At 28.3% G+C, this 21,324-nt stretch overlaps 1 protein-coding gene across 1 annotated transcript; it reads right to left on the bottom strand.

Moving 5' to 3' along the window:
- On the bottom strand, window positions 1-13,588 carry LOC103569657 (CB1 cannabinoid receptor-interacting protein 1). Its single transcript, XM_008547051.2, has 2 exons — window positions 13,230-13,588; window positions 1-1,058 (listed from the first exon to the last, which is right to left on the bottom strand). Exons 1-2 carry the CDS (start codon window positions 13,406-13,408, stop codon window positions 734-736), a joined length of 504 nt encoding a protein of 167 aa, XP_008545273.1. The 5' UTR covers window positions 13,409-13,588; the 3' UTR covers window positions 1-733.
- Window positions 13,589-21,324: the final 7,736 nt, after the last annotated feature.

The raw sequence follows: 21,324 nt of genomic DNA on the forward strand, positions 1-21,324 counted from the left end.
AAAATATTTAAAATTCTTTCACTTTTCTTACAGAATTTATGAAAAAAAGTATAATGATATTTTGATATATTTTTAGTTACATTTACAATCGATTTAGTGGCATTGATTATTTTATAACAAACATCAATATCAACTTATCAATTTATATTGTTCATCATTTATATACTTATAATCTATTAAATAAAACAAACAATTGCTCCACTTATCGATTTCATACATTTAATAGTAATTCAGTAGAGCATTACAAAAATAATCTATTATTTCGATGACTTATTATTGTGAACAAATGAAATATCGACTTTTTTTGTACTGGACGGCTTACAGGCAAAGCATGCAACAAATATAAATTCAGTTAAATTTAATACTTATGATATACAATAATTTAAAAACATTATAACTTTTTTTTTAACTTTCAAGTATATCACTATATATTTATTTCGATTAAATTATTTATTTTTTTAATAATGAAAAATTGTGTATATATTTTTTGTTTGTTTTTTAATTTTAGTGTTTATAAGAATATACACAGAAAGATTAAATTTTATTTCAATAAATTAGGATATAATATTATTTAAAATTTTATATTTTTTTTTAATTAATGTAAATCGTAAATTGAGGTAGAATCAAATATTGTAATTGAAGCATAGGAATCACATTATTAAATTTATGTAATTGTTTTTTATTTTTATATATGTTATTAGTTTTGTGTATTCAGTATCGTTGAATGTTAATGCTAAGGTTCAGCACCTATTTTTCGATAAGTTTCTTTGTTTACTGTTGCAAGATTACCTTCAAAACTTGAACAATCTAATTCAATGCAATGTAATTTTGAGCCCCATTCACAGTGTTTATGATCATCGGATTTATAATATTTTATTTGTAGACATGTTTTGAGATCTTCTGATCCAAGTACTCTAATTGTAATGGGTAATTCTTGACGATGACTTTTGGGACTCGGTTGTGCATTGTTTGTGCTATAATAAGCGCTGTAAGCACATGCAGTTCCATCCCTCAATTGTTCTGTTACTTCGATTAATTTTCCATCGATACTTAGTAATCTGTAAACATTAAATTTAAATTACTGATTTAATAAATGTCACTTCTAATAATATATAGGCTTACAAGTAATGCATTCCTTTTAGCTAATGCAATACCACGGAAATATCAAATCTTTTTTTTTTAAATTGATATTTTTTAAATTTTCGTTAGCAGTTATTTTTAAATCAATAACCTTTGAAATGATTTGAAACAATTTGAATCGACTAATACATAGGTATACATCTAGCATGGATTAAATTATTTTTCTTAATCAGGGTACCCATGAGGACCTTATTAGGATCACCTCATGAGGCCCTGATCAGAACTGGCTTTTCAGATTTTGCAGACAGTAATTATTCTCAAATAAAAAAAAAGTTTCGATCACGTTCTAAATGTGATCTATTGTATTAAGAATATTATACCTAGACGAATTAATAGTTTTTTTTATTGATTACAAATTATGGCGGCTGCTGGGTTTGAACCTGGATTCATCCGATTACTAAGTCTTTGCTCCAATTGTAGCTCCTTGTAACCCCTTAAGGGGCTATTTTTTCATTCAAGACGTTTATTTTTTGAAGTAAGAAATTTTTTTTCTTGTGGCAAGAAAAAGCTCCTTGGTCGAAGTAAACTTTTTTTCGTTTAAAACTTTGATTTTTTGGAGTGAAATGACTTATTTTCTTTAGCCAATCGATTTTTTCCTTAAACCAAGAACTTCACAATTTCACTTCAAAAATAAATTTTTTTGGAGCAAGAAAATTTTCTGTCTTGAACCAAAAAAAAATTTTTGAATCAAGTGCAAAAAAAAGTAATTTAAAAATTTTTTTTTGATATAAAAATCAATTTTATATCTAGATATACATAATATTTTTGTCTATTCGCTCTGAGTGAAGCCATGGTAGGGGAAATCAAATTGACTGAAGCGTTTGCAGTGTTTACTTTCGGAGTTACGGGAGGCTATGATTACTGAAATTGTAAGCATGCACACGTGAAAGTATTTTGTTATCATTTAATTATTTATTTTTCATTTTGATTTTTTTCCTCAATATCATATTTTGACTTTGATTTGAATTTCAAATAACTTAACCTAAATGCTTATTGCATTCTTTTTTATTTTTTATCATTATACTTACTTATTGTTGATTCGTTTAGCTAAAAAACAAAACTGCAATTACTATAAAACTGTCACATATTTTTACAACTTTTTTTTTTACTATTATTTATAATATTTATTTATTTTTATGTTTCTTGCTATTGACATACGTATAAAAACATACTCTGACAGCCTCCCGTAGTTCATATTTTGTCTGGCGCTGCAGTCACACTCATAGCGAATAGACAAGTTACTCAAATAATATTTTTTCTGACTATTACTATCTGAAAATTGCACAAAATCACCTACTAAAAAATATTAAGTTAGATAATTTGCTAATTAAAACGTTGTTATTATGTTTAATTTTTAGGCAATAACTGAAACATCGGAAGAATTGATAAGTTTTATTTTTTGAGTGCATTGTTGAGACAAACTGTATTTGAACCTGATAAAGTCCTCGTGGTACTTCAGACAAGTTAGGTAGTAATATTTAAAAATAAATTTTCATCATAGGTTCCTTTTTTTAACGAATAATTTATAAATTTCCAGTATAGGTCGAATTTTTCAATAATACTCCTACGATTCCTCGTAAGAATCATTTTTTAGTAGATTTATTATAGAAATCGAGCTATTGCATTTGTTTTCATGGTGGAATTTTCAAAGAATTTTGTCATAAACTAACATAGTTCGTCAAGTAGATTTCAAAAAGACAATTAGTTAAAAACCATTTCTTTTTTCGGTTTCAACTCTTAATATTTCTTAAATGATACGTTGCAGGTCAATTTTGTTGATTGCATCTTGTAGCTAATAAGAAAAAATTCAAATCATACTATGATTTTATTCCAGAATGTATTGTTTATTTATTGTGACGTTCAGAAGCAATTATATGGTGTCTTAATAAAATATTGAGCCATGTGACCATGTTAGCGCCTACAATTCTGAAGGGACCGGAATAAAACTTAACACACATATTTTTTGGTTCGATAAGCTAGATCAAGTTCAGAAATTAGCTGAATCGGTCGATTACTCTAGAGGTTATAGGTGTTTGAAATTTTCTAAGTTTAGAAAAAAAATCATCTTCTGCTGTTTTATTTATAAATAACTTGAAATCAAAAATCATAGTGCATTACCATTCAAGATATTTTAAAGCTTTTTTCATTAGCTTCCATCTCTGTCACTCAACTTGCTATTAAGATGACACGTTATATATTTTGATGACATGGAAATTAACAAAAAATAATTTTTTAAATTTGTTTTTTAATTAACTTTTATCGGAAAGCTTGAATATTAATAAATAAATGATGAGAAATCTACTTTCATTTCGGTTGCTGAATGGCCATTTTAAAGTTAATAATCCTATATTAAATTAAATTGTTACTTTTTGAGAAAGTTAATTTGTTTTATTCAACAATCCAAAATTAACTAGGTTGCATTTCGAAAGTACTGAAAATTGCGACGAATAACAACAAATTCGTAGTTTTAAGCTTATTCATGCCAACTGTAGTTTCCGCTTAATGAATATGAATAGATTCCTGCAATTATTAGGGGCTGAATTGAGAATAGTATTCTCTCATGTTTTAACTCTAATATTCAGATTTAATATTGGTATTTAATTAACTAAATTTGTTGAAAGTTCAGTTTCTCTATGCAAAACTGGGATATTATCTATATCGCAAAAAACACAATTTTTTTGTGATTTTAGTAGATTTCATGAAAAACTATTCATTGTATTTGTCTTTATGGTGGAATTTTTAAATCACTACACGGAAAAAAGTATTTGACAATAATTGTAGTTCAACTTCTAATTATTTATGTTATGCTCAATAACTAATGTCGTTGCAATCAGTAAAATTATGATTTTAATGTTTAAACTGCTATAATTAACAGTTAATCGTTAAAATATACTGCTTGGCTATTTAAAATTACTACTTAAACCTTAAAAACTACAAAACACTTGTCACAAAAATGCAGCTGTTATCAATTTCTTACGGTCTACTCAGTAATATTTACTGAGATTCGGTCTAGACGCGCTGTTGACAAGAATCTCAGTAATTCTTACTTATATTTTTTTTCCGTGCATAGTCTATCATAATTTGTCGGGTAGGTTCCAAAAATACCATTGGTTCTAAAGTTTGTATTTATAAATATAAATAACAAACTTTGTGACAATAGAATAAAGGCTTGAAATTACATGATTGATTTCTGTGTTATGATTAAAATTCCATTGTCTTATCATTGGCGGTTTTTGACCTCGAAAATCCTAAAAAACGTTGAAAACATTAATTTTTAATTCAATTTTATCTTAAAACTTCAAAATAAATGAGAAATCTACTTCCATTTCGGATGCCAAATGGTCTTTTTTATAATATATATCTCTATGCTTATTGCGATTCACTCGTAAATGGATAGAATTGATAGCAACAAGTGCCTACTTGATAAAAAAGAAGAGATTTGAAATATCCATTAAAAACTTGTCAATTTGTATTACTATATATTGACATGTATAATGGTATAAAATATCGCTTAATAGATTACTTTATTTAAATTTAAAGTTACTTAAAGGGTCGCACAAGTGAGTACGCGCTATGAATATGAAAAAAATCAATTTAAAAAAACTATAAGGATGTTGATTGATTTTACTTTTGCATATATTAATTACAATTGTTTCAAATAATTTGATAGAAAAAAAAAACAATACTTATTTCATTTTAATTTTTTAAAAAAGTGTTTTTCGTAAATTTGGGTTGGTTAGTTAGTGGTATCTAATTTTGTGATTAATAAAAACAAATTTGAAAATTTCAAATCAATTTGAATTTACTTCTCATACTGAAAGAATTTTGTGTTTCAACTTTAACATAAATTTAGTGTTAAAATTTAACTTGAATGATCTAAATTGAAAAACAACTTAAATTTTATCTGAATCCTTTTCAACACACAAATTATTTTGGTTTAACACAAGAGGTTTAACCTACGTTTTTTTCAGGACAACGCGATTTTGCGGATTAAAAATCATAAATTGATAAATTTCTTTTCTAGAAAAGAAAAGATCGATTAGTTCCTGCGCGCATGTTCGCTGTATCAGCATCTGATTTCATTGTACCCCTGTTAGAATTGGATTTGTTGATAAAATTTGCACAGCAAAAATTGATACTTTTTAACCTCGTTTTTCTCTATGTGCGCAATTGGTTGGGATTGGAACAGAATAAAACACGACTTCAGACATAATGTGATACCATCAGCCGGCAGCCGATCGTGATATTCGATGCAATAAAACCCTACCAAATTGTCTCCTACAAAAATATTCTAAACAAAAAATCATAATAAAACATCAATATTTGTCACGGAATTTGCACATCTCGAACGCGAAGCGGAGGTAGTGCTTTACTGTCACCAAATTTTAAAACTGAGTTTCGGTCAGCTTCAATTTTTTGGTTGGGATATTTTTGTCTCGCATTTTTATGTCGAAGATTATATATAATAGAAGGAAATTATGACTGTGAACCGATCAGCCAACCTCATGCGCGTCCGAAATCGTCTTGTTTCATCCTTTCTCATAGAATGTGCTATTCTTAAAACTCTAAGAGAAAAAAAAATTGTATGCTTAGACTGACATGTATATTTAGTAATGATAAACGTCTTTCAGAAATTTCAGATGAATCTTAAATTCAAAATATGACATATGTGTAATGGTTACGTTATGATAATAATTACTAGTTATTATAGGCTATACGCCTATAATTGCTGGGAAAAGTTTCTATAACTATGGGAACAATTTCTATAATTACGGTGATGGATACTATATCCTGTGGGAACTGAATTATGATAATGATTACCATACTCAATTTCCATAAATTTGTTCGAAACAGGAAAAAATTAAAGTAATCTGACGGTTGAAAGCCACAAAAAGTAATAACGGTGGGGTCTGCCCCACCCTCCCCTAATAAGTAATTTTGTGAGACATAACTAAGCTAATAAGTAATAAATAAATAGTCGTCAAGAAGTAAAGGTTACTTATTATGAGTCTTATTCATAGAAAATTTCATGGTGCCCACTTTGCTCCCAAATTTTTGAAGCCTTCCAAATTTTGGGGGGGGGGCACTTTGCCCCTAGGGGCTCACTTTGCCCCGCCCTTCCCTACATAATTTTTTAAAATGAAACTTATTAAAGTTGATTGATTATTTATTAAGAACCCATCAGTTGAATTATCTTGATCTACCACCGTTATTAAAAATGGCATTTATTATTAAAATACATGTCTTATTTTTTAATTAAATTTATTTTTATAATTAAAGTTATAAAATTGCGGTTGTTGATTGCAAATAATAACGAACTAAAAAATATTTTAATTGTTATTTGTAAATAATTTGTCGAAAATTGGAAAATAAGAACATTTATTAATTATGACTTAGTTTAATTAAGAAATAACTAATTATTAATTGAAAAAAATTGTACTGATAAGTTATTTGAATAATTAATAATTGATGAGTAGATTTTTTTATTTAACAAGAATCAATTATGGACCACTGATTCACCAAATAGTGGTCCAACGTTGCGGATAATCGGCCTGTCATAAGTAACCATTCATTGGCCAGCCATCGGCAGCGTCGTATGACTGTCATTTCTGGTACGGGAAGTCATATTCCGATATGAAACCAGCAATACCATAACATATACATTCAAAAATTTTAATGAAAATTCACTTTGAATTGACTACGCTATCTTGATGAAAAATTAAACGGCTGTTGGTAATTAACCAGGTTTGGGCCATTACTAATTGCCAATGCTTGGCCGAGCGACTGCAGTCAGACATCGGTCAACCTACGGGATTTTTTCCATTAACGGCGACTTTGTATGGGTATGGGAACAATTACCATAATACTGACATGGAAGCTATTATCATAATTTCATAAGAACTATTACCATATCGTATAAGAATGAAAACAATATAGATGAAAATAGTTATTGTAATTTCTATCGGTGCCGTTCCTATAGTCGATATTCTAAAAAAACCAGTTACCAGGTGATATGGAAATCATTTTCATAATACATTGTAATTGTTACCATAAATTTCTCTCCGTGCATTGCTTATAAAAAAGAGTGCACATCCAAACTCAAGTTCGTTTGAGTAAACAGGGCGAGATTGGGGTACCTTTTTGCGGTGAACGCAAGAAAATGTTGAGGAAGTTTTTTATAACAAGATTGTACTGTAGTTGTTTTTGAAATGATATTAATTAAAGGAATGTCTGTTATAAATTAATATACAAAATAATGTAGTAATTATTTCAAAATTAAAATATTTATTAGTAAAACAGTTGTATTTCCATCATAATATTAGCAGATAATATTTTCAACTTAGTATAATATTTAACAAGAATAAAAAAAAATAAATACTAATATAATAACCGTTGAAATGAATGAATGCTCTAAATAAAAACTTCCAGCATTTAATATGAATTTAACATGAACATTTGTAGTCTTTTTTTTTTAAACTTTATCGCATGCATATAATTATAGCATGATTTCAGTTATTTAAATTTTCTTTGGGTAATCGCATTTCTTTTTAGGTCAGAAAATCTCGTGCTGTGTATGATCGATACTTTGGTGTACTACCAGGTGCTGAATGTACAATGCAGTGTTACTAGTTTTTATTAATCAATTATTCAACGTATGTAGCTATAATACCATTTTTTCATTTGTATTTACAGAATGACAATCTAAAGTCAATTGAAAAATATACATTTTCTATAAATTACATAGTTTTTTTTAGTAAATAACGATACCTAAAAATGGATAAAAAAAATTTTTAATCTTACCTCTTTTGTAATTTAATAAAGAGGATTATAAAAACATTATAAATATGCAATACAAAAGTCATTTTAATATGTATTTAATTTTTATTTTCTATTATTATCGAAAGATATGGAGATTGAATTTCATACAAAACGAGTATATTCATAATATAGTATATTGCATTGTATACAATTCTGCATAGTTGATATATTTTGATCGGATTTTTTACAATTCCTATCAAATTTTTTTGTTAAAGATTCATTATTTATTCAAATCATAAAATGCTGTTATTTTGATTTTTTCCTTTCAATTAAAAAGTATAGCCATCAATTGGATATGTTCTTAAGTCATTTTATTTTCATAAAAATATATTTTGAGTTAAAAAGAAAAACTGTTATATTCATATTGAGTTATATTAAGCTATTATTTTCATATCTTAAACCTTCAACAAAGTCATTTAAAAGTATATTGACTCAAAAGATACACGCAGACAAAAAGTGGTAACATGGATTATGGAAGTATCTGCCATCTTAACAAAATAAATATTTTTATTTTTATTTTTGAAAGATTCTCATTCTTTTATATTAAGTTTTCCTATTGGAGATAGAAATCTTTTTTTATTCAAGATGATATCAGGAGACACGGTAGTAATCAAATACGATATGTATTACTTGTCATGGTGCGAGATACTGTGTATTTATACCATAGACATAGTAGTATTTAGCTCTCATTCATAATTATCACAGATGGCAAAATTCACAAATGTTTCGATGAAGGAAATATCATGATCTAAAATGGTTACTATTACCATCGGGAATAATAAATGTTACTATACGATAAAAGAAAACGATTAATATACAGACATGATAATGATTGTTATCACATGCAATGTAATAATCAATTTCCATCGCAACATGGTAATAGTTATCGTTTTTTAAATTTCCCACTAAGAAAATTGGAAATTTTCAAAAAAAAAGAAGTTACTGATTTCGATCCGATTTTCGAAAACCTAGTTTTAAAAATAACTCGACATTTTAAGGCCTTAGGAAGCTATTCTGACTATTTTTAAAAGAATGTCTGAGTGTATACGCACATATATATATACTGAAAATTTCAATATAATTACTTTAAAGCTACAATATTTAGATTTTTTAAGAAGATTTCCAATTAATTGCAAATAACTTACGACTTGTGAAAAATATCGAAAATTTTCTTCAAGATAAGTTATAGTAAATAAAATGCTCTACAAAAAAGGTCCTATAAAATTTCCCGAAAAAAATTGATGGTTGCGTCGAAAAATTTAAAAAATGTAAAAATTTATCGTTGATCTAACTTTAACTTCGAATAACTTTTGAAGAAATAAAAATATCGAAAAATTATAAGACACCTTTTTTATAGAACGTCAAATTTCCTATAAGAATATGTCTTTAACATTTAAAAGTATTGGTTCCACCGTGAACTACAAAATTCCAAAGCTTAAAAAATAAATTTTCCCATGTTACTTAAACGGAAAATAGAAAATTGCGATGCTCCTGAAAAATTTTTTTTTTGGGCAAGACGGCCTTTTCCGAAAAAAAATGAAAAAAAAATTTTTTTTTTTTTAATTGTAAAAAAACTTCCCGCGTTATAAATGTTTATATTTTCCTCTTTAACAACTGTATTTACTTTTATATTACTCGAAATAACCTTTTTTGATATAATACGAGTAATTTGTTCACTTCTGTAGAAAAAAATTGAGAGTTTTAATTTTTTTCCAAACGATTGTTACCGTCTCTTCTGTCATGGACTGTATTCTGAATCAAAAGAATCATGGATTCAATGTCAAAAATGTAAAGAATGGACTCATGTATCCTGTGCAGGAGTTGACGAATATTTTTCCGATATGTACATTTGTGAATATTGTGAGGATTTATTTATAATACACTTAAATTAAATTTAATATCTATGAAAGTATTTTTGTTACATTTTAATAGTTAATGCTGTTAATTTTATAAATATATTATTCATAATGTTACATATAATAATTATAATTGTTCTGTTGGATTCTATAACAAATTATATGAATAAATTAAAAGTTATTTAATAAAAAATAACTTAATTGATTAATAATTATGTTTCTATTGGATAAAAAATTGATTATTGGTATTTTTAACTTTTTCAAATGCTCTATTTTACTCTAAATCCATAGAATTAACTAAAAAATGATATTTCTATTGAATTAATCATGACTAGGTTATAATTATATGAAATACATTTTTTTTTAGAATTTTTGAGTGGTTCACTTTGCCCCTAGTTTCACGTATAGGGCTAAAAATGAGTAAATAATCTGAATTTGTGATAATCAAAAGAAAACAAGAAAAAAAAATTTTTGGTTAATTTTTGAGGTGGGCCTTCTTGCCCCAGGGGGGCTGTCTTGCCCCGGTCTCCCCTATTGACTCGCTGGTTTGATTCAAAGTTTACGTGATCTCCATCTTGATCATTTTTGTCAATTTCTGTCCAAAATATTGGATTCATCCCTATCTGACTATCCAAGCCGTGGAGAACGGAGATACCTATACATTGATTTTACCCTGTTTAGAAAATCTCATAGAATCCAATAGATCCTCATACATTCCTATAGAAATTTTATAAGAATGAATGAGTTCTATGAGAAGTGCTATAGTTAAGTATAGGGCCTTATACATACAGCTATAAAAATCTATCGGATTTTTTAAGCAGGGTATATACGGAAAGAATTTTGGTATGAATTTTGCCATGCCGTTTATTCTAAAAATTACTTTAAATCGAGTAATCTTGGGTCATTACGTCTTTTTACTTTTGGCTTACGAAATTTTACTCTTCCGGTAAGTAAAAATCAATCACATGAATTTTTACTCACAATTACGAGTAAAAATTACCCCTGGCGTCTGTCGAAATCAACTCTCTCCAATTCAATTTTTATTTGATCGCAGGTTATGATAGAAAGTTGATGATTCATTTTATAAAATTTAAATTGAATTGATATAAAAATTACAATTAATAGGTTGCAATTTCTATACAAAATCTAAAACCATCTAATCGCATTAGAATATGACTTGAAATAAATATTTTGAAAAAGAAAAAATTACTTGTATTGTGTTGGAAAAAGAAAGATATAAAATATTTTTTTGTTTAAAAATTGTGTTTTGTGAAAAATTGTTTTAAATTTTTTATTTACTATACGAGTGCAACACAGATATACACGGAAAGAAATTTTTTTAACCCTTCAGTACCCACTTTATTTGGCTCACCTTCTTTACTCTCGCCATGAGAGAAAATCTCACAGCTTCTGCGCATGCGCATAGCAGTTCCAAAAGTGTTTTTTTCATAAAAAACGTTACGTATTTCAATTATTATCTTTGAATAATTAAAATAAGAATTAATATTTCTTTCCAAGTGAATAGATATTTTAAAATAAATAATACAACTGACCACAATCCTTAGCACCGATATGTGTGTGTCTGTAAATTTAAGCAAACATGGCCGCTGCCATACAGCGGAATTATCCGAACGACGGACCGAATAGAAACGAAGAATGAAATTTTTCATCCATTAATACTTTCGCCATGGAAAAAAATCTCATAGTCTTTCAAAAAAAAAATTTTTTTTTCATTTATAATGAAAATAAGTAATTTTTTAATAAACAGTTAGAAAGAATATAAAATTTTCGAAAGGTAAAAAAAATTTCAAGTGGTCTTTCCATTTGAATTAAAAAAAATTAATTAACATTGAAACCGACCGTGAGTTAAATTCTCATAACGTGGGTACTGAAGGGTTAAAAATTACCGTTAAATGCACTGTAATCGTGGGACATAATGCAGTGCTTTTATTTATTACCATTTTTTGAATAAAAATTAGGAAAAAATTCATTTATTTTGTGGTAAACTTCATAAAATTTATTGAAAACCGAATAAAATTTACAGTAGACTACGGTAAAATTTGTTGAAAAAAAGTTAAAAATTATCTGACTTACCGACAAATGATTAGGTCGTGCCATTCGTCCCACGATTACAGTGAATTTAACGGTAATTTTTAAAGGACATTTCTTTCCGTGTAGTTTCATTTATTTTTCTGAGTGTAAAAAAGAGGTTTTGTAGCGTATCCCTTTAATGCAAGTGAATATTTTCTTGGTTCAAGAAAACATGAATTCAATTTCGAAAAAACAAAAATTTTTAATTGAAGTTAAATTTTTTTTCTCTGTATATACAAAGTCACGTAGTTTGGTAATTTTTATAAACAGTTTTAAAAGTTCTCTTAACTTATATTGACGGAAATTTATAGTCATCACTTGGCCTTAAGAATAAATAAATTTTAAAATAAAAAAAAAATCATAGAAAAAAAACAAAACCATAGCAAAGTGGATTCATAAAGTCGTAAGTGACATATATGAAAACAGCACATTTATAAAAGTTTGATTCGGTTTAAAAATTTGATGTAAATACTAAAGCTTGTTGCATTTTTAGATGTCGATCGCAAGCTAATTCTAGGTCGCTAATTCAGTTGGCATATAACAATATATTCAATATTCTCACGTTCTTATAACATACTTACTATACCTTGGAAAAATAGATAATCATTACAACTTATTAAAGTATAAAAAATTTATGCACGATTCGTGACACAATAGTAATAATATTCTTTTGTAATTGTTTATTTATCTAATGAAACATGCACAACAACAATTATGATTTAAATAATTCATCAGACGTGAACAATAAAAATAAATCAAAACTTTCTGAACGGATATTAAGCTGCGATAAAATAAACGCTTGACAAAATAGCAAATAATTATGCAAACAAAAACATTGATTAGTCGTTTCAAGTAATGGTAGATTGTTTATACAGCAAACTATCAATATTAAAATCAACTCATGCTTGATACATAAAAAAAATTAATAGCTTATTTTATTAAAAGTTCTATTACTTAATTTATAAAAAAATTAATGGCTGAAAAATAAATGAACGTTGAAGGCAGTAAATAAATACTAGTGCATTTCATTAAGTTCAAAAAAAATTTTGAAACACTATAATTTTAATATAAGAAATTATAATATTCGATGAAGGTTATAATCATTCTTAGTCATGTTAGACCATAAATTTTGATTATATCTTCAGAAAATTTTAATAATTTTAATTTTAGTTTACTACAGCAATTTATTTACTGCCCTAGTTGTCGATATTTAAATGTTCAGTTTAATATTTTTTATACTGGGTTGTATTTATAATTATACGTTCTATATGTATAATAACAACAACAACAACAACAACATAACATATGTTTATTTCTACCTACTGCAATTGTTGAGGTGGTTTAAAGCTGACATCGAAACGGTAGACGGCATCACAAAATAATTTAACAGTTTTTTTTTGACGATATTTATTTGATTTTTCCATTTTACAATAAATTGGCCCAGTATTTGGTTCTTTTTTAAGTGAAACTGTTACACGAAAATAATTATCACTACCCCCCATTTAAGTACCATTTCAATTAATACATATAATTGTAAAATTTTTAAATATCTATAAAGTTTATTTAATTTTGAATTTTATTTTGTTTTTTTCATATTAATTTATGTTTAAAGCACCGGAATAGTAAATTTGGACAATAATAGTTCTTTTCCTACTGCTGTCGCGGCGCTTACTGAAACGCGATTACTTCGTATCATGATACTACCCCACACGGTGCTGTTATTTACTACCAAAGTTGAACTAGTATAGCACGTATGCGTGATGAAGTAGTTCAGCAGTTGCACGATTGTCAGAATCATATTGACATTATAGTTAGTTTGGATTTTGTTTTTGCAATAGAATTTTGTATATTTACTTTCTGTTGATGAAAAATTTATTTTTATCATTACTTAGAATTGCCGCGAGTATACTGCAAAACTCGGAAGTAAATTCGGATTAATTTATCTTCCGTTTTTCGTGGTAATTTTTTATTATTAAAATTAATTTCAAATTTAACCTTATTAATTAATAACAGAAAATTTTTATCCTTACCAAACTTGTTCGCATAAATTTGGTTTTTTTGCAATTATAATTTCCCACTCTAAGAATTTAGAAAAGTATTAAATTTGATATTGTTACAAGTAAAAAGCAATCCTGACATGCTCAAGTTCTGGAATCTGTAATATATCCTATACAATAATTTCCATCTTAAGTTGCTGGTCAAGGCATTAATCACAAGAATTTTTTGACAGATACTACATGGACTTGCTCAATATGACGTACCCAAAGACAATCTTATAGGTTTTGTACTATTTTCACGAAAGTAGCTTGCAAAAGACCTCGAGGTGTCTACGTCTTTACATACCTATTAATCTGTAACAAGCTATTATAATGCAAGATTCAAAGACAAGATTGTTGTAGAACCCTGACACACTGAATAAAAGATGTATTTGGACCGACTAAAATTTATTAGAGCCAAAAACATTGTATATTTGGATATGGCTAAATAAACATTTAATTGTGAAAAAGATATAATATATTTAAGGAATTTAATTGCGTGAAATAAGTGGTTTATTTGTGGTAAATAAATGATATAATTGCTGTAAATAAATGCTAGTTGGGCTATACACTTCAAATATATGTTAAATATCGCTAAATTTTCCGTTATTCGTCAGAAGTTTAATATCTTTACCACAAATATATCATTTACTTACCACAAATGAATGATAAAATTCAGTCAAATTATAAATTTATTTGAATCAACTGTCATATTTAGTTATACCAAATATATTTATTTGTCATTAAGATATATTTTTAAAAAACCACAAATAAATCGATTTATTTGGGACAAATATTTTTTCTTTTCAGTGCATGATATTGTGCAAAAAAACATTGAGTCTTGCTCAAGATTTGTTAATACAGTTATTTACGTGTATTTTGAGCGAGTCTTGCACCAGAAATAACTTGCAAACACTGATGCATATCTTGCGGGAGATCTGTTCAAGAAATTTCATATTGCACAATTTATTTATCTCACTTCTATCTCTGTCACTACCCCAGATCCTTATGTCGCATGCCAATGAAGGGGATAAAGTTACAGAGATAGAAATGAAGTAGATAATTTTATATGACACTTCTTGAGCAGATCTGGCGCAAGTAATGCGTTGACATAAATGATTTAGTGGAAGATTAACTCAAGTCACTGTACCAATCCACCTCAGCAAGATATCTTCAATATTGTTGCACAATTCTTGAAGTACAACTTAACTCAAAGTTTTTTTTAATTCTTGTACATTACTTGCAATTCAAAGAATAGTGTACTGGTCACCAGTCTTGGGCGAGATTGCTATAACAGTATAAAGTATAATTCATTTAGTATTTCTAAAAATTACTTAATGAATCGATAAATAGTATAGAGTTATCAATTTTGATTGGTACAATAGTACATCGTACAAAATCTTACGATCTGCTTGAATTTTTCTAGATTTGTTTGGATCAGTTTAGATATGCTTGGACTGAATTATATATAGTTGGATCCAAAGATTTTTTATCAGGATATCAATTAGAAATTCACAAAAAACATATTTACTCTGCTTATCAACTAATGCTCTTCTATAAAAAAAGTTTGTAAGACAACACCGCCTCACGCTATTTTATTTTTTCGCTAGTATAGACGCATAACCCCTGCAATATAGCAGCACGCTATTTTATTTTTCACTATAGTAATCCCACACAATTGCCGAAACACTTTTGTGTGCTTTGTGTATGAATTTAATTATTGATTTTTTTTAATTAAAAATCAATTGAATTCGATTTTTAAACATTTAATTGCTTTGTATGCTTAATATTTTACACACAGTGAGCCAAAAATAATTAACGCTCATTTCAGGAAAAAAAAATATCGAACAAGTCCATTCATAATTTTACGCGTTATATCTGAAACGTTTCAGATACCCCGTACGGAATTTCCTTCCAAATATTGTTCGCGATCGATGTTGTTCAACTTCGGTGGTCTTTTAGGCTACTTTTTTTTTTTTTATGAAATATTCTTCATTGTTTCGTATTTTTATTGTCTACAGGTCAAGATTATTTAAAGAAACCTTATGTATGTATTACATATGTCAATATTGCTGTTTGTTTGGATTCTGACGCTGCATCGCACTTCTATTTTTACTATTGCACTTGTGGTGGTAATATTTCTCTTTTATTTTTTTTATTTTTTAATTATCGATTAGATTCGTCACAAATAATCCTGTTAATTTGAATATTCGCACACCCCTGGTATTGAGTCATTTGTTCTCATCTATTTCAATAAAATTTAGAGTTATTTGAAACATTGATTTACGCTTCTTCGGTGAGTACTACAATTTTTGAAGTGGTTCCAATTTGTCTGGATAAATAATCAAATACCTATGAACCATTTTGTTTCTAATAAAGCCAAAAATTAAAAAATTGTTTTTTTTTTTTTTTTTTTTTTTTGTAATTTTTTGGAAATGGTCCATTATGAGGGTTTACATGGCTTCACTTTCCTCTCTAAGTTACGTTTATTTATTATTTAATTTTCGAAATTCAATCTTTAGATGAAATATTGTTTGTGTTCGTCATGGGTATTTTTCAAATCATTTATATATTTTATTGTAGAAAGAAAATTAGTCCAACTGTATTGCGGTGGTGTTGCAGATATTTACACATTTAATCAAATGTCAAAGTTGTGGTGCAGTGGTGCTACATCTCTCTAACAGCTATAAAGTGGTAGTGCGATTATTTTTCGTCTTCATTCAGGTTGAAAACAATAATTAAACAATTTATAGAAAAGAAAGCAAAGTATTAGAAGCAGTTACTGCTTAAAATATTTCTTAATTCACATGGCTGTTAGTCGCAAGAAGAATCGATCAAAAAAAAAAATGAAAAGTAGAGAAGTTATTAGCTTAATAAAGTTTAATTAGTTTAGTATATGCAGTGGAATCTCTCTAAGTTTGGATACAAGGAGCTTGAAATTCCCGAAATCTAAAAGACATGAGTTCATGGTAGTAGTCTGACATTTTTTTCTACTGTTTTGTATGAACTGGCATGAGGATTCAAAGTTAGGGAGTTAGGAGTGTAAAAGTTAAAGAGATTCTAATGCACTATATGGGAATGGTATTAATATACAGGATAATATCATACAGGAAATATACAGGAGAAATAAAGAAATAAATATACAGAGAGATACAGGAAATCCTTATGGAAGAAATAATTTTTATAATGGATTTGTTAATTTTTTTTAAATATTGCGGTGACTCTGCGTTCAATTATAGCGCAGACGAAGGGTTTATTATATATATATAGGACAACAAAAACGTGCTCGTACTCGGATTATCTTCATAATTCTTTGGACAATATAACAATAGAAGTTCCATCAAATTGTATCGTTAGATGTGAAAATTGTCCAAAAAAATTTTAACATTGTTTTAAATACAGGAATTAATATTATTAATAATATAACCAATGCGATAAGGGTATGAATAGTATAGTATGTATAATATAATATAATGTAAAGTCTATTTTTTATATTCTTTGAGTAGTATAAAAAGAAAATTTGTAAATAAAAGTATTTTAAAATCTATTCTAAAGTTCATATATGAGTGCTACTCAATGTTAAACAGATGTATATGTAATTAAAATACCAGTATGAAAGATATTTAATACCATTTTGAACTTTCCGCCATAAAAAGAGTCAGATTAGAAATTTAATAGATGAATTCAAAGTAGGAAAGTCAGTTAAGATTAGAAAATTTGCCGAATTCCTTGAAATCTTAATCTCAGCCTGTCCTGCAGTTGCATATGGCTTTATACATTGCAAACAATTAGAGAGACAAAAATTTCTGGCGCTAAAATTTAAAGGCAGAAATTATGAGAAAAAAATACAGATTAATAAGTCAATGACAAAAGATTTAGAATGGTGGAAAGTAAATGCAAATATCGGGTCTAACCCAATAAGAACGCACAAGTTTACAGTAGAAATCTTTTCAGACGCCTCTCTCACAGGTTGGGGCTGTTTCTGTAAAGGCAAAGAAGTACGTGGGTTTTGGGATAGATCTGAGAAAAAGAATCACATTAATTACCTCGAACTATTAGCTGCTTTCTTTGCGATAAAATGCTTTGCGTGGAATTTATCGGACTGTGAAGTTCTCTTCAGGCTAGATAACACAACAGCTATTTCATATGTTAACAGAGTAGGTGGAATACAATTTCCACACTTAGGCAACTTATCTAGAGAGATCTAGGCCCGCCGAAGGCGGGCTCGTTTGATCGAAATTATATGAAATGTCTCGTTCGAAGATGATAGTTTTTCCCTCCCCCTAAAGATCTTAACCCAAAGAGAAAGGTAAGAAAGTAATTTCATTTATGCGTTAATTTAAACAACGATGGAGCAAAAAAATTAATTAAAGAATCTAAGCCCGCTATCATCTTCAAAAGAAGATAGTGATAATTCGACAGCTCACAAAACAATATGAGTATAGAGGGCACAAGGAAAAGGTAAGATGGCGGCAGCGCGCCAAGATATTTCAAATTTAAACTTCAAACGTTGTGGATTTAAGGCATGACAAGCATGACTACATTATAATCATCGAGAACGAGACATTTCATATAATTTCGTTCAAACTTCGCCCACCTTCGGGCTCGTTTGATCGGTCAATTAATTAGCAGATTTTTTTATTTGACAAAGTAATGGACCACTGATTCTCTAACAGTATCCCAACGTTGCGAAACGATAATCGGCCAGTCATACATATATAAAACATGCTTACAAAACGATTGGCATAAAAAAAATAATACGCCCTTTTGTCATTTGGCACGCGATATTGTCAATTGTTAAAAGAGTTTATTACTAGAAATCCTATTTTAAAAATTAATGGCATTAGCATATTTATAAACATTCGCTGATGTCAATTGGGTATTGAATGCGAATTCTAATAAAACATATACTCCAATCAAACTTTATAAACGTACCCATACGAAAAAATATGAATCCGGGACAATATGTCGGCAAAATAGCATATATGCGATAATACTAAGGATATGTCGCATACATACTATTTTGTCTGGATATATATCTTCGCGTGGTTGTATGAATGCCCTGGAGATATGATCGAGTCGATACATTAATATGGAAATTTCAGACATTTCATCTATACATAATAAGTGATTACATCTAGCTTCCGTTATGTAAGTGGTAATTAAACTTTGATTTTTGACTAATACTTGTAAGTTTATATTAAACGTATTCTGAGACTTAAGTTTACATTATTAATAGTGATAAAGTAAAAATCGATAATATTTTATGATCGATACTATAATTTTTGAATTTGTAAGTGAATTTTTAACATTATTTAGTCGGTTCCAAATTTACAATAAAGGGGTAATTTCAAAGCTCTAAGAGGACACTATTCAAATAATAGGACGTTTCTGTAGTGCGAGTGGAACTCTAAATAACACGGAAGTGCTGAAGGCTTTAAAAAGCTCGATATTAAACTGCCTTACGATATTGACTTCATCTTAGCCAACCCTTCTACAACTATTATGTATATATATATATATATATATATATATATATATATATATATATATATATATATATATATATTAGGGTGATTCAAAGAATAATAAATTTATTTTAACTTCCCGCTGAGAAAATCGATGATTTTCAAAAATTTCGGGAAGTTATTGTTTTCAACCTGATTTTCGAAAATCGAGTTTTCATCAGATGTCGACGTTTTGAGGTCCTAGGAAGCCATTCTGACTATTTGCAGAATGATGTCCGAGTGTCTGTATGTATGTATGTGGGTGCCACGACTACATATCCGCGGACATAATAACCGCGACAAAATACCCCGGACAAAATAACTACACGACAATATATCCTTAAGAAAAATTTATAAGGTAATATAATAGTCTTGAAGTGAGGCTCTATTCATTTTTGACTGTAAAATAAGTCTTCTGTATGCAAAAAAAAAATCAATTAAATTAAAATAAATTAACATTTGCGGTTTTTTCATGATTCTAGTGCTTTTTGTCACACTTTTATGTTTGTGGGTATATTTTTTAATCATACACACACACAAAATTTGTGAAAAAATGGCGCTATTTTTCATGCCTTTTTTGTGTGTTCGTACATTTATATAATCGCACACACACAAATTCGTGAAAAAAGGGCGCCATTTTTCACAGCTTTTTTGTGAGTGGGTATATTTTCGTATTGCACGTACACAGAGTGCGTGAAAAAAGAGCGCTATTTTTCACAGCTTTTTTGTGTGTGGGTATATTTTTGTAATTGCACGTACACAATAGTCATAAATGACTATTGAAATGTAATTTAATCATGACATATGTATACTCGATAATTTGAATGTATTTATGAATTAAGATATCTATGTCGTTAGATCGTTATATTTGCAGATTATTAATAATATTGTTATATATTGAAATTATTGTTATATACTTTAATAATAAAACTTGTTCAAACTCGCTTGATAATTCCAAATTAATCATTATCAATTAGTTATTCAAATATATCGATTTGACGTATTCTGGCACCTGATATTTGACCGTACAGTTATTTTGTCACGGTTGCTTCGACAACTGATTTAATTTTTCTGGTAAATGTTATCTCGCGGATATTATGTCGTGTGGTTATTTTGTCGTAAGGATGTTTTGTCTACGGTTATTTTGTGTGCGGATATATTGTCGTGCTGTTATTTTGTCGCGGATATTTTGTCACGGTTATTTTGTCTTCGGATATTTTGTAACGGAACCATGTGTATGTGTGTGTGTGTGTGTGTGTGTGTGTGTGTGTGTGTGTGTGTGTGTGTGTGTGTGTGTGTTTAAGGCGACGATTGAAAGAGCTTGTTAGCCGTCAACTTTCCTGAAAATTTCAGATCATTTGATCAAGTAGACTCGGAAATATTGGCGAATTACAAAAAAAAACATTTTTTTTTTAGTTTTTTATTGATTTATCAAAAACGAATTGAACGATCGACTTCAAAATCTAATCAGCTCTAGAACTCAATAAAATGCGTCGAATGCCGCCTTAACCACCTCAATTGGTTAATTTGTTCGAGAGATATCGTTGGAGAAAGAAATGGTAAAAACGGATTTTTTCAAATATCTTCAAGACGGCTGAATCGATCGCTTTCAAATTCTAGTTAGCTGTAGAATTCAATAAAACGCGCCTATCGCCACCTCAAACGTCAAAATTAGTTAATTAGTTCAAAAGATATTAGCGTTGAAAAGTTAAAAAAATAACATTCTATGTTATTTTTTCCAGATAAATCAAAATGTACTGTACTAAAATTTGTCTAAAATCTTATAAACTTTTCCTCTTTATGATCTCTTTTGCTCATTATATAATGCCATCAAACTTGTTCGTTAGTTTAAACCATATTATCAATGAAAAAAAT

Source organism: Microplitis demolitor, chromosome 5 (assembly GCF_026212275.2).
Source record: "Microplitis demolitor isolate Queensland-Clemson2020A chromosome 5, iyMicDemo2.1a, whole genome shotgun sequence".
Classification (NCBI taxonomy): Eukaryota; Metazoa; Arthropoda; class Insecta; order Hymenoptera; family Braconidae; genus Microplitis; species Microplitis demolitor.

Excerpts from the sequence above, each read along its gene's own strand:
- LOC103569657 (XM_008547051.2), bottom strand. The coding sequence starts at position 13,408 with ATGGGGGGTAGTGATAATTATTTTCGTGTAACAGTTTCACTTAAAAAA. Across the intron at positions 1,059-13,229 it reads AAACCACCTCAACAATTGCA|ATTACTAAGTATCGATGGAA; the intron begins GTAGGTAGAAAT and ends TAATGTTTACAG.